The 14,561-nt window shown below is 41.9% G+C and overlaps 1 protein-coding gene across 1 annotated transcript; it reads left to right on the forward strand.

Moving 5' to 3' along the window:
- The first annotated feature begins 6,867 nt into the window (after positions 1–6,867).
- LOC104285321 (carboxymethylenebutenolidase homolog) lies at positions 6,868–12,208 on the forward strand. Its single transcript, XM_009883749.1, has 5 exons — positions 6,868–7,073; positions 7,737–7,844; positions 9,708–9,850; positions 10,261–10,352; positions 12,029–12,208. Exons 1-5 carry the CDS (start codon positions 6,868–6,870, stop codon positions 12,206–12,208), a joined length of 729 nt encoding a protein of 242 aa, XP_009882051.1.
- The last annotated feature ends 2,353 nt before the right edge of the window (positions 12,209–14,561 follow it).

Genomic DNA, 14,561 nt, shown 5'->3' on the forward strand with positions numbered 1-14,561 from the left:
CAAAATTGCAAGTGTGACACTAGTTTTCACTGATAACAGTGAAAGTATCTGTACATGTAAACCTCCTGCCAAGCCTTGATTTGTCATAACAAGAGCTGGCCCAATTTCCAAGGGTCTTTATTCAAACAATGATTCAGAGACCATAGTCAGAAACTTGGAAAATGAAATCAAATTTGTTAAAGTGTATTTCTTCCCTCCCAAGTGATGACTCAGTGGATAAGTTTAGGTGTTTCAGCCTTTTACTGGATGGAGGGAAAGGAATCGGAATAACATTCAGAAAAAAAAGCCCCAACTCCAGCTCCAAATTACAAGGCCAGGAAATAGGCCCTCTCTTTCCAGTGAAGCTGTGTGAGAGGGACTAGCTATGCTTCCCTCCTGTTGCCACCCAGGTCCCAAATGATGCCCCTTGCTCTCAGGGCAGGTGCTGGGTCCAGAGCCCTCACTGGCATCTCAGCTAGCCATGCAGAGCTGAGCTGTTCTGACCCCATCCCACCATGTCTCTCCACTAACCTTCCTTGAGAGCTTCTCCACCGGTTCCTCACAAGGTGCCCTCATCGGTGGTAACCCCTTAACAAAGCTGCTGTTGCCAGCAGGACCCATGCAAGAGGAGAGGGGAGCCTCGCCATCCCTCTTGCCTTGTCTGCAGCTTCTAGGCTGCAAGCAGAGCATCACCCATCTCAGGCGCTTTGAACAGGTTTTTCATAACATATATATAACATTTGTAATGATTTCAACTTTTTGACAAGTCTGTTGCTACCAGCAGCGCTCCAAATACTGTACCAGGTGATGATACATGGGGCATGTTTAAGCCTGTCCAGTGGTCTAAGCTTGTCCAATTGGACTCTTTCACTTCTGCACTAGATGCCAGCAGAGTACTTGCCTTTCTGGGTTTTTATCTGTCAGTAGTTGTCTGGGAGAGAATACATTTCTATTTTGCCTGGGGACAGCAGGCTTGAATGTCCTAGGATCTTGTTTCTTATGTTAACATACAGCTGAAAATGCAGCCAACAGCTGGGAGGATTTACTTCTTTGGGGTCTTATTCCACACCCATTTCTATAAAACCAGGAGGAACAACTGAAGGAGTATTGGTGCAAACCTTCAGGGGGGCAGGAAAAAAGAGCACCAAACAAAAACCAGCTGTGTGTTTCAGGTGAAGGAGAGATTTAACCACTGTGTGTTTGAACAAATGAATCAGTTGTGCTCATTCCAACCCACGTCTGTCTTCTTCCTTTTTTTTTTTGGAAAAAAAGAAAAAAAATAGAGATGTTTGCGGCAGGCTTAAAAAAAATAAACGTGTAAGTTGCTTGAGACTGTAGGAAATGCATGGGTGCAAAGAACTCCTTAATCCTGAGTCCATTACAGAGGTGATTATATGTTATGGGGAAAGAGACCATCTCTTCAAGTATGAGAGATCTAAATGATTTAGGGTTTGCAGGTCACACATAATCACAGTGCACAGGCAAAGGCTTGCATTACAGCAGAGTGAGTCCTTTGCTCTCCTTTCGCCCTACCCACCCCCAATGAGAGATGCTGGGCACAAAGACAGGATTTACAGCCGTGAGATGCATGTGGGATCAGATGTCTGCTTCTGCTGGCCCCATCTGTTCCACAGGGGACCGCAACTTGGACAGACCCGAGTTCTTGGCGGGGGCAAGGTAGGAAGACATTACTTCAGTCTTGCGGATCGGAGTACACCATGCCCACTCCGGTGGGGCTGGACAAGCTTAACCACAATGCCATTAATATCAAAGTATAAACCGGATCTTTTCAGTGAAGACTCCCCACTCCCTCCCTTGCAACACAAGCAATCTTATTAATGGTTTCTTATACAATCTTTATGTGCAAAGCTACTGACAGGTATGACAGGACAAACACCCTCTGTTTGGTCATGACAAACCTTAATTTTGAGTTGCGTGTAGCTCCCATAGCACACAGAGGTGGAACTCATCTTGCCTGAGTGATGATGCATTCAGCACAGCAATCTACACCTGCACTAGGTGGGTAGGCTGCCATTAAACTCCGTGGTCAGCACAACTGCTGGCATCTAAGGGACCATCCATTTCATTCTAAAGAAGACACCCATAGAGTATGAATCATACCCTAAATCTTGATGACGACTGTGGGAGTGACACCATGCTGACATGTAGACATCCTCATTGTAAATGTCTGAAATTTGGTGAACTGAATCCAACCATCACCTGTTTTACATAGTCCTCAGATTACACGGTGGTCACTACCACACAGAGTACTGCTGAGGATCTACAGCGTGACTGTGGGACTTGTTTGTCATATATACTTAGGATCAAAATTTCTTTATTGATCTTTGACTTGAAATGACATTGTCATTTTCTTTGAGCTCTTTTGCCTCTCTTGTTCCTCCCCCCCAACATGTACACACACACAAACCACGTGCACACACAGAGAAAATTAAAACTACAGTAGACATCAGCCTGAGGGCTAAGCTAATGTTCCTTGCACACAAAGCCATTATGGAAATAGGAATGGAAAATTCAATGAGCCACCATCAATAACAACCAGCTCAGACTCAAATGTTTTTAACTTGTTGAAAGCAAGTCTAATCAAAAATAACCTGGAACACTTTTGGACTTGTTGGGAATACTTGTGGGTGTGGTTGTAATATGTTTGATCTGTGTGCACGGGAGACTTCCATAATTTTTTTTTACGCTGCAAGTTTTTCAGGACAGATTCATCTTAATTCGGCACAAATTCCACCGAAGACATATTATTATTATTATTTATTCATTATATCATGAACAATAAATGTGCATTAATATACTATAAGAAAATGCATCTCCGAATTTGACAATGCATCAGCAAATGCACCACTGATGCTATATGTCTCAGCTATAAATCTTGAGGTCTAAAGATTCTGCAGTGTCTTAAACGGCTGCATGGCATACATCATTTGCTTTGCAGTGTACAGGTCTGGAAGGGAAATTTTCCCAGAAAATGGAAGTGTGCTGACAGTAAGACTCAGTGCCCTTGTTTCAACTTCTCTATGCTATTTTGTTAGGAATTACACATATTTAGAGAGATTAAAAAAAAAAAAAAAGTACAGTATAGTGTTTGGGTGCATCTTGCTTTCTAAACTCCTAAAATAATAAATACATAAAAGGCACTGATGTGGAACCTGCTGCACCCTGCCTCTCCGCATGATCTGTCCCCACCCCTTCCGTTCGGGATGACTCCTGTGCTAAGCCTCTCCTCCTCACCTCCCAATCCCAAAGTCTGCAGAAGGGTTCAAGAGCACCTGGAAACTGGATGGGCAGCAGCAGGAGCAAAACTGTCAGCAGAACTGGTGTCCTTTTTGCGTTTAGAGAAATCTAGCTGGTATCTCACTGAGCAGAAGAAGCGAGCTGGGCTAAACCAGGATCCTGTACTCCAGGTATGTGATGGCAAACTGGTCCACAAAGATTGAGCTGGCAGCAGAGAAAGGCTAACTACTCTTAACTGGGCTGAAAGGGAGAAATCTGAAATGGCTAAGGAATTAGATATAGCTCTTTGAAAAGGCACAAAACACTCAGCAGACACCACTCCTTTAAAGAGAGACCTTTATTTTGATTTCAGTAAAAAAAAAAAAACACGCATAAAGACAAATATTAGGGAGCAGATAAGGTGAAGATAAAGGGTGTCAGCTTTGGGAAAGACTGGGTTTCATTTTGAGTCCTTGCTGCAAGCTATGGCACAGCAATAGTTCTGAGGACACTGGTCCATCAGTAGAAAGATCATGTGAAAGGACCACAACAATTCCTTCTGCCCTTATGGTAACGAATTCCCATTCTTTTCATTGTTTGGTCCACTGGAACACTTACCATTGAAATTAATTACTGCTGTTATCACTGGACCCAGGAAAAGGACGGAGATGTCACATCTTGGAATCACTAGTCCAAGGTCCTGCCAAACAGCACAGCACTTTGAGATCACGTGCTCATACTCACTTTCTGAGAAGTGGGGATTATCTGTGGGACTATCTTTGACCTTGTTTTACCTGATTGCTTTTCAAAGATTTTTAGCCTCACCTTCCAAGAAGGGATTTGGTTTTTTCCTATTGAAAACTAAGACTCAGTAGGATCTAACCATATGATTTGTTGCTCCCTAAAAATGTAGTAGTTTGGTTCTGTCCTACCACGCAGGGGAGCCCACCTTTGCCTTGTGATAATAGTAAATAACTCTTCTCAGTTTTTACATTACTTGCATGAAAGCTGAATCATATTAAGACACCCAAGGCAGAGTAGGACCACGGGTGAGAAGGAGAGGCTATAAGAAGGCCTTCTCTCAACGAGCAGAAGGATGACAGCAGACTCATGGATATCAGTTTTTTTTCCCTGTTAGCAGCAGTCAGTTCTTCCCCAGTTCCTAGCTTCCCACCAGGCCCCGTGTCTCCTCTGTGCTGGAGCTCAGCGATGAGGAGCGGGGCGCAAAGGCGAGATGCTGCCTGCTTGGAACCGTGCCATGGGGAAAGCAGGAAAAGGAAAAGTGTCATGGCTGAAATTGCTGGGAAGAGGGAATGAGGTGAGACAGGACAGGTAGGAAATAACCTGTCTTGTTGCTTTGCCACACCATGTTGCGTGGGGCGAAGCGGGCGGGAACAAATAAAGCTTCTGACTGAACAGGATCCCATCAAAGATTTCTAAGCAGTTCAGGTGTGGCTGACTATTTACTAACGTTCTCCTCTTCGCAGCCTGGTGCCTGGAGGAGAGCCAGCTGGCTAGGCAGCAATCAAGACAGGCCAAAGAAATGATTTCTGGGAAGCAAGCAACAGATAGGGAGTAGGCTGTTTCACAACTATTGCAGAGCTTAATTCCTCCAAAACGCTACTTCCTTGAAGGGGACACCGTAGGTTGTGCCCTTCTGAACAAAAGATTTTAGTGGGATAAGATAGTGACTGCCATCTCAGAAGCCAGCGGTGTTAGCTATTTTTGGCAGTGCCTGTGAATTCTCCAGGCAGCCTCTTGCACTTCAACAAGCTCATTCATCTTAGGTTAAAAAAATAATAGGTAGGAAACACTTTTGCGTGAACAGACACCTCTCAAGCATTTTCAGGCCTATTACTGGGGGCTTAAACTAGGAGATACTCTCCCATGCATGTTACAACTTCCACTTTCATATGATGCCAAAATAATGGAGGTTTTAGTCCTGAAGATTGGGCTACTTTATGCTTCTTAGCACCAACCCTGCCATTCAGATGTTGAGAAAGGTGGGAGAACAATTAACAAATGTAATCAGCTCTCGGTTAACAGCACAGGGGATTACTCACAATGTGAGATCATCCACCACATGGCTATTTCTGAAGCAGCTTGATTCTAGCCAGAAAGCCACACTCGCCCAGTTCTCATATCTCTACACCACACTCTTATCAGCCAGGGGTTACGGCTGCAATCAAGCATATTTGCTCAAACTCAGTGCTGGCCCTGCCAGATCTGGTGACAGCAGCCCCAGGGTTGGGAGAGGACGAGGAAGAACAATGTCTCTGCACTATACATTGGGAAGGCTGATTATCTTGGGTATAAGGCAGTGTAAATGCATATAAAATCTGGATGCTCCTATTGAGCCTGTGTTAATCATGCAAGCTGGGAAGTGTTGTGTAAGGCATAAGCAAGCAGTGAGTCTCTGTGGCATCAGCTCTCTGTTCTTCAGTCTGCCTGCACCATGGTTCCAAATGTGTCTGTATTGCCTAGGTAAAATTTCCCATTACTCGGTGAAACCTAGCTCTCCGCTGCTGTGGTTAACAGAATGCTGAGGAAGGTACATTTTTAGCAGAATTTGCCATACTTCCACGAAGACAAGATAGTCTTCTGAAGTACATGTTACAACGCAAACAGGAACAACAGGCTGCTGTAGAAATGATGAAGCGGAGACAGTCATAATGTGTATGCAGGTGTGTGCACTGCATCCCCAAGGACAGTTTCAAAGTCAGTACATGGCTAGGAAATGCTACTACTAACACTGCCCCTGCAGACTTAATTGGATTCCTTGTATAGATGCATTATAACACCACTTTTAATTACAGGATCACATTCTACTTTTTGCAGAGTCCATTCCAAGCTCCTGACGCAGAGAGTCAGCACAACTTTCGACTTTAATCTCTCTAGCACAGCTACTGGCTCACTGTCTGTAATTGCTGGGTTTGGAGAAGCGATAAACCCAAATACTCTCACATATTTTGAATGAGGTTTGCTTATCTGCTTGTTTTCTTGCAAACTCTTTCAAGGGTAAATGGCCCCAAGGCGTTGGAATCTAATTTACAAATCGGTACTGCAGTCCTTCACCAACTGCACCCGATACTTCGGCTCCCAGAACAGCTGCGATGCTCCTACGGAAGGCACAGATTAGCTAGCAGGCACCAGCACTGACAGAAGCACTGAACACTGCTTTTCTGTAGCAGTTGAGTGCTGTGGTCCTTACTCATCACATAATTCATCGAATTATTCATGGGATTCCCCATGAAGACACGTGTGATGGCCCCACGCCTGGGGAGAGAGTGACATCTGAAGCCGTACTGCTTCACACCAGTGCTGACAGAGTGGCATGGGAGCAAAACAAATGTGACATGAGAGTCAGGACCTACATGTGCAGGTTGTTTGTAATTTTGTAACTTTGCTTTTGGTATTTCTCTTCATTCTCAGCTTAATAACACATAATGGGCTAACAGACATTCTGCACTGGAACATTGCTTTTGCTTTTTTCTACTTTCTCCTTTCGGACAAGGATGTCAATGTTATTTACAGAAGTTATTGAACTACTTTCTGCAGATTGCATTTGCCTTCATTTGCCCTTTATTAAGTTGTGTTGACTTTCTTGCTCTCTTTTTTTTTTTTTCTTTTTTCCTTTTTTTAGGTTTCCAAATGGCTGATCCTTTTCTATATAATACTGGAGAAAGATCTCGATATGGGTGCCTTGGACACGAAGTAGAAATTGAGCACATCAAGGCATATGTTTGTAGACCATCTTTTTTCACAGACAAAGCTGTGATTGTGATTCATGATATATTTGGATGGCTGTTCCCAGACATTAGATACATAGTCGATTTGATTGCAGGTCATGGATACATGTAAGCAACTGTCTTTCCTATCTTCCTCTTAAATGGACTGATAGATCACCAAGCCCAGAGCTAAGCATGGCATATGATGTTTCCCGTACACATAAGGCAACCATACCATTTCAGTCTGAGCAAATAAAACTGCAGAGGGACACAATGTTCCCATGAGGCAACCAAAGCTACTAAAATTGACCCATCAAGAATGGCTACCAGAGCACAAAGTCACAAGGAGAGTCACCAAGTGCCAGTGTTTGTGTTTATGTGGCAGGGTGGGTGATTAAAAGATAAACGTTGGTATCTATCTTTAAGTTGTATAAGCTTTTCAGAACCAAACCTTTTGAACAGTTACTTTAGCTTTTATTAGCAAGGAGATATACGTGTGTTTACATAGAACCAGGAGGGTTGCTTAACCCCTTTACTTTTGTATTAAGTATGTCTAAGGAAATAATGAGAGTTTATTTGTGGGTTTGTTGTGTTTTTTTTTTTTTTTTTTTCCATAGAAAGACACATATTTTTAGCTCTGCTGATTGCCAGAAGAGGTTGAGTAGAATATGATTCAGATAGTAACCACGTAGATGTGTACTCTGGAGTAGAAAGACACTAGGAGACATTTAGACATCTACAGATTCTCCCCACCTGGATGTGAAAGTTGACTTGATTCCGTGTTTCATACAGAACCATCTGCCCAGACTTCTTCAAGGGGACGGAGCCCTGGAAAACTACTGATCACTGGGCTGACTTTGCTGACTGGATGAAACATCATGATCCTATGAAAGTAGACAAGTAAGACACATATTTCTACTTGAATTTTAAAGACCATTGAGCAAATGAGGGGAATTTGTATGAAATGTTAAAAGTGGCACCTCATAGCAGGGCAAGCGGGCTGCAGGCACACAATTGCTTATTCTGGGTGGTTCTTCTGTGGTTCTGGGCACTGCCTTGGCTGGGATTTGGAAAGGATCATCTGCTCTGCCAATCACTCCACTGATTGTCCCCGTCTTGTTTTCCTGGGCCCTTTTCTAAGTACCTTATACTGGTCACACAGGCTCATAGCCAGTGTTTCACAGGCTATGAAATACCCAGCACTCTCACCCACAAGTGCTGACTCTGCCTCCAGTTCCTCAAGATAAGGAGGCAAACTCTTCCCCAGCTGCTCATGTTACCTGCCAGTTGCCACTTGCCCATCTTGCTTTCTGCCTTGTAGACAATGATAGGTGCAGATGATATTCTCCTGAGCAGCACTAGATCAAAATTTGCCAGGCTGCCCAAAACCTGATACATCTGAGCAACTATACTGTTTTTTTCAATGTGAAATAGAGGGCCCACTATCTGTAGAGCCTAGCAGTGCCTGTAACATGGCTTCCCTCATTTACGGGTGGCATTACTGCTTCTTCAGCATCTATCACCACAGCCCAAAAACTTCAGAAGATGATACTGAGGCAGTGAGACCCTGTTACTCAGCTATCGCCTTGTAAGCCACAAGTATTCTTCTGACACTTTTGAGAGGTCCCAGCGGCCACAGTCTAGCTTCAACATCTCTCAGCAAAGCTTTTGACCATATTGCAGAAGCTGTGATCGAATTTTTTGAAAAGACAAACGACTAACACCTGTAAAAAATCCTACTTCAAAGAGTAAGCAGATATGTGGGCACTGTCTTAAACAATTAGGACGTCAAGGACATGTCTGTGCTGTCTTTTGAGGGTTCACCTCTAGCTGCCCTCAAGGTCAGATCCATTGCTCTTTCAGAGCACAAAGAATCCAACATATCCATGAGTTACTTAGTACCCTTCCAAACAAACCAAATCTGAGAGAGCCCATTTTTCACAGTGCACTACCCAGCTACAGCCCTAGGACACGATCTCCTCTTCATGTCACTCTCATGCTGGTTTTTTGTCAGCCTAACCAAACCTATGATGACCATACTAATATACCTAATATAAGAAAACATAGTTGTTAGTGTATGCAGTCTGCATTTAAAATTAATTTAAAACTCTGTAGATAATGAAAAAGATAAAACTATTGAGACCTAAGAAGTTAGCAATTAAAAACAATTTTCATATTTTTTGCATTATACCTCATGCAATACCTGTTTTTTTAAACATTATAGTTACTGACAATGTAATTTTGAGTAATTGCTACTTTAGTATAGTATTATTGCATGTGGGTTTGGTAGGATATTTTAATATTAACTCATGCAACAGGAATGACATAGTCAAGATAAATCTTTATCTAAATAGGTGGACTCTGTAGAGATAGCACAGCGAAGCTTATCTATTCCTACAATCCATAATGCAAGATGTTGTTCTACTTGCAGATATGTCTTGTCTTTAGTTGTGCTGTCCTAGACAAAGTGATTCAATTAAAAATTTGCTTATTTTGAAAACAGAGGAGCAGGTCCCAATTCAGGTAAGTATTCAAGTACCTAAACCTGTACTTCCCTAAACTAGGATCAGAGATCTTAACTCCCATTTAAGAACAGAAGCCACTGCTCTGGGTTGAAATGTGTTTTTTAAGTGTTCTCTGTTTTAAATGATTGGGGGTGCAGATGCAGAAAAAAATCATGTATCTCTTTTAATTTACTTCTTAAATTGTCAAGTATTGATTCTGCAATAGATTCCTTAGTTTACTTTTGTTTATATGTCTTAGGGAAGCTGATGTTGTCTTGAAGTATCTAAACGAACAATGCGGTGCAAAGAAGATTGGTATCGTTGGGTTTTCCTGGGGTGGAATGGCAGTACATCACTTGATGCTGAAAAATCCTCATTTAACCGCTGGGGTGTCCCTCTATGGTAGTGTAGAACACATGGAAACTTATATGGGCTCACACATCTATGTGTCATTTGTAAGTCTAGTTATTGCTTTGTAACAGTTTCTGTAAATACTCAGCTCAAAGGTGAGTTGCAGATTTTAATTATGATTATTTCAGCAATGTGCTATATTGGTATCAAAATTTAAGAATGGTGGAAACCAGAAAAAAATGTTTCCTTTTGCACAGAAATTTTCTAATCTTTTTCTTAGTGTTTGGAGAGTGGGGAAATATATTTTCCAAATGCTTTTTTCTCCATTGGAATAGAAACTGTCATGATCTAAAAGAAGCATTCAATAAGTAAACCTAAATAGAAATTTTGTCTTTTAATTTGCCATTTGTCTTGCAAGACTGTTAACCTCACTAACAGACTGTTTCTCAAATACATTATAGGAATAATTAGGGACTCCGAAGAAAGATACAATTTACTAAATCCCACATTTTTCATTTTTGGTGAGAAAGACCACACTATTTCTTATGATCAGGTAAGATGTTGTACTGGAAATTATTTTCCTTTTCCCACATTTCTTTTATCCTACACAAATCCTAGCTCGTTAGAAACCATTTTCAGATATGAAAAATCAGACAGGCTGGATTGTTTTGCTTATATTTCAACTTCCCCCATGTCTTGCTTAGATTATTCAGAGCTTCCTGTTTGAGGTGAGAAATGCAGTAAAGACCAGTCATTGGTCTGAGTGGCTGGACAAGCAGAGTGTGAAACTAGGCAGAGAGATGCAACTGGTATGAGCCACACATCTCAAAAATTTGCATGCTACTGCTATGGTTGAGACAACAGCTAGTTAAACCACTGAATTCTTTCCATTTGAATGAAAAAAAATAATTTCAGCCTAGTAACTGAAATTTTTGATTAGGTGGAGCAATGACTAATTGATTTCAGTATAAGACAAACCAAACTGTATCAGAAGAGTGGGCACGAATTTCAAGTACGACAATGACAACTTGTGGACTCTGTTTTGACTCCTGGCTGCCATCTGTATCAGAATATCTGTATTCTGATATGACCCCCTATTGTAAGCATTATCTGAGAGGTTTGATAAATATATGGGTAGGAAACTGGTGCCCTCTTTTGTATATAAATTCTTTCTCTTCTTGGACAATGATAACATACCGCCTGTAGCATAGTTTGTTGTGTAGAAGTAGGGCCTAACTGGAGAACTGGCAGTGTGCTCTGGGAATGCAGAAGCCAATCAATATTTACTTCTAACTGTGTTATTCAGCATGTTGATCTGTACCTCAAATATGTGTTTCTGCACAGGAAAACATATCCTTCACTCCCCATTCCCTTTTTATGGTGAAAGTGTCTTTCTCCCAGGTGCACAATTTTCATAAATACATTTTTTCCATCATGCATTACACACTGAAACCATACCTTTTTCTCCTGAAGCTTTCTCTCCGAGCTACCTGTGCAGATTGTGTAAGAAAAATTCTTGTGTTAAAAGAACATAAATCCTCAAATCCATTGTTTTCTGCACTGAGCAATAAAGGGCTCTTAAAAAAAAAAAAAGTGAACATGAAATAAATTACAATTGTGTCTCTAATCTGCACAATGGGTAGAATAAAATTTGCAGGGGTGAAATAAGTGTTCATTCTCCTATTTTCTGACTTTTTAATGGAAATGAGCACAAAAGTGTGTCTACAAATGTACAGGTACATAATCATATGATTAGTACTCTGTGTGTAAGCATGTGTGTACTTACAAAAAGATTGTGCAGGAGTGGAGTGGTGTCTTTTTGTTATACAGTAGACTAAAAAAAACCCCGTGTTTTCTTAAACTCTGTTACTAAACCAATCAAAATATTTTGGACTGAGAGTCACTGAGGGAATATGTTCTCTCAAGATCAGAGCTTAAAACTAGGTTACAAGCCTAAGTCTCTGAATAGAAACGCACCTGTTCCTTTACAGCAATGAGATTTACCAAACCATCTCTGCAGTAACTGTTGAGGTTCTTAGACTCACCCATACTTTTAAAAAAGGTTTCAGTCTTATATTCCAAAGAGGGGGGTTCTCATCTGCTGAGCAACAGAACCTGCTTCAAGTGTGACAGTTGAGAAAAGACAAAGGCGCAGCGATATGAGAAATAGCAAGTTTAAAAAAAAACAAACCAACCCACAACATACTGGAACAATGCTTTCTTTTACAGATCACCTTATTGGAGGAGAAGTTGAAACAGTACTGTAGAGTTGCATATAAAATTAAAGTTTATCCTGGACAAGTTCATGGGTTTGCACAACTGAAGCCAGAAGATATGAAACCTGATGATAAACCTTATATTGAAGAAGCTAGAAAGGATATGATTGACTGGATCAAAATGTTTATTTGACAAAAGCATAAAGTAACACTAGGCTTCAAGATCAGTGTGTGATTTCATCTGAGAGAAGAAAACAGCCAACGGAAAACTACCTAGTTTTGAAAATGATCACAAACAAAAATAGGAACATTTTAATTTATAATTCTTAATTATTTTTTACAAGATTTACATAAGACTGTGAGATCAAAGTTGGACTAAAGGACAATTAGGCATTAAAAAGTTGCTTGAATTTATCTTGCTTTGTATTTGTTTCATTATTCTGCATTATGACATCAATAGTAATGATATTGTTTATCCATTTGTCTATGCTAGTGAGTATGACCTCATCCTGACTTTACCTGAGTAGTTTCAGGCTTTATTTTGGTATGATGATTGATGGTCATAGGTGTTAACATGGAAATACCCTGACTTTGCATACAGACAATTTTTTATTTACTACAAAGCATTTACTGCATACACTACTGTACCAAGCAGAATTTCCCATGTGTGAAACAAACATTTGGCTATGTTAAGGAGTTAGGAAGGAATGATGTTGTTAGGTGACAACCTCCAGGTATTCCCTTGGCAACGTTAAGAAGGGCACTTCTAGTATTCCTTCATCAACATCAAGGAAAAATATAACCAGTCCCTCCTGGCTGTGGAAGAAACCCAGGCATGAACACTGTGGAAACAGTGCATTTATTGTCCTGGTCCAAACTGTGGTGGACATGCGCGGAGCCAACAAACAGGTACACCCCCCCACCCCCACTCCTGATTATATTGTTTGCTTTACATTATATCCCCTGTTCCTCTCTCAAGTTCTTCCCCTTTATCATGCTTATCTCCTCCCAAGTACGCAATGTATAAACAATAATAAACATCCCTGTTTATTCTTACTGCACTGGTTCCAGTTTTGCTGACCTGCTGACTTTTTTTGGTGTTTTTTTTTTTTTTTTTTGTATTTTTTAATGTCATTGCTTTGGTAATGACTTGGCAACTGGTGTTTACTCGGAGATCCTCTAAGGGACCTGTGTCCCTTTTTATTTTCTACAACATCTGTCAGTTTCTCACACTGTTGCCTTGTTAATGTAGCCATAAATCAAGGCTCACTGTCTGCATAGATATTACTTTCTCTTTGGTGTCAGGGATGTTTGACAGTTTTGCACATTGCTATCCTATCAATGCAACTATATGGTCACAGTATGCCGGTTGTCTGCATACCTCAACAGACTGAGTACATTAAACAATACTGCTGTGAGAAGTCATGAAGTTAGAGGCACTGTACAAACTGCATGTTGCTCAGCTCTCTGGTCTGCCAGTCAGTATCTGTGTGGCCGGTCAGCATGTCCATCTTCACCTTCTGAGCAGCTGTGTCAGTGGAGGTATAGCCTAGAGATGTGGTGATGGAGGATGTTAAATAGTTAGAATGAAACTTCATAGAATCATAGAATGGTTTAGGTTGGAAGGGACCTTAAAGATCATCCAGTTCCAACCCCCCTGCCATGGGCAGGGACACTTCCCACTAGATCAAAGCCCCATCCAGCCTGGCCTTAAACACTTCCAGGGATGGGGCATCCACAGCTTCCCTAGGCAATTTGTTCCAGTTCCTCACTACCCTCATAGTGATTTTTTTTTTTCCTAATATCTAATCTAAATCGACCCTCTTCCAGTTTAAAGCCATTCCCCGTCGTCCTATCACTGCACACTCTTGTAAAAAATCCCTCTCCAGCTTTCTTGTAGGCCCCCTTTGGATACTGGAGGGCTGCTGCAAAGTCTCCCCAGAGCCTTCTCTTCTCCAGGCTGCTCAACCCCAACTCTCTCAGCCTGTCTTCATTGGAGAGATGCTCCAGCCCTCTGATCATCTTCATAGCCCTCCTCTGGAACCACTCCAACAGGTCCACGTCCTTCTTATGTTGGGGCTCCAGAGCTGGATGCAGTACTCCAGGTGGGACCTGACCAGAGTGGAGCAGAGGGCAGAATCACCTCCCTCGACCTGCTGACCACGCTGCCTTTGATGCAGGATGCAGTTGGCCTTCTGGGATGTGAACTTGAAATGGAAAATACAGGCATTGTGTTACAGCCGAGGGAGATGCCCCGTTGCGAGCACAGGGCTGTCTCCGGTGGCTCACCTTGCTGCCGGGCTGCCGCGCTCCTGCAAAGCTGGCAACAGCGGCCCTGTGCTTCGCTGCCACGCATCCTGCTCCACACACCCACCTGCTGAAAAAAACTCCCTCCAACACCGAAACAGAAGGATAAAAGAAAAATGTGTGTGATGTTTGTTTGTTTTTAAGTACTTCCCCGGACGTGCTTTGCGATTACAGAACAGGTTTCAAAGCGGTACTGGTGGGACCTGGGCGTTATGTGCTACCAATTCCCCCCTCCCCCC

This window comes from Charadrius vociferus, unplaced genomic scaffold (assembly GCF_000708025.1).
Source record: "Charadrius vociferus isolate BGI_N301 unplaced genomic scaffold, ASM70802v2 scaffold103, whole genome shotgun sequence".
Taxonomy (NCBI): Eukaryota; Metazoa; Chordata; class Aves; order Charadriiformes; family Charadriidae; genus Charadrius; species Charadrius vociferus.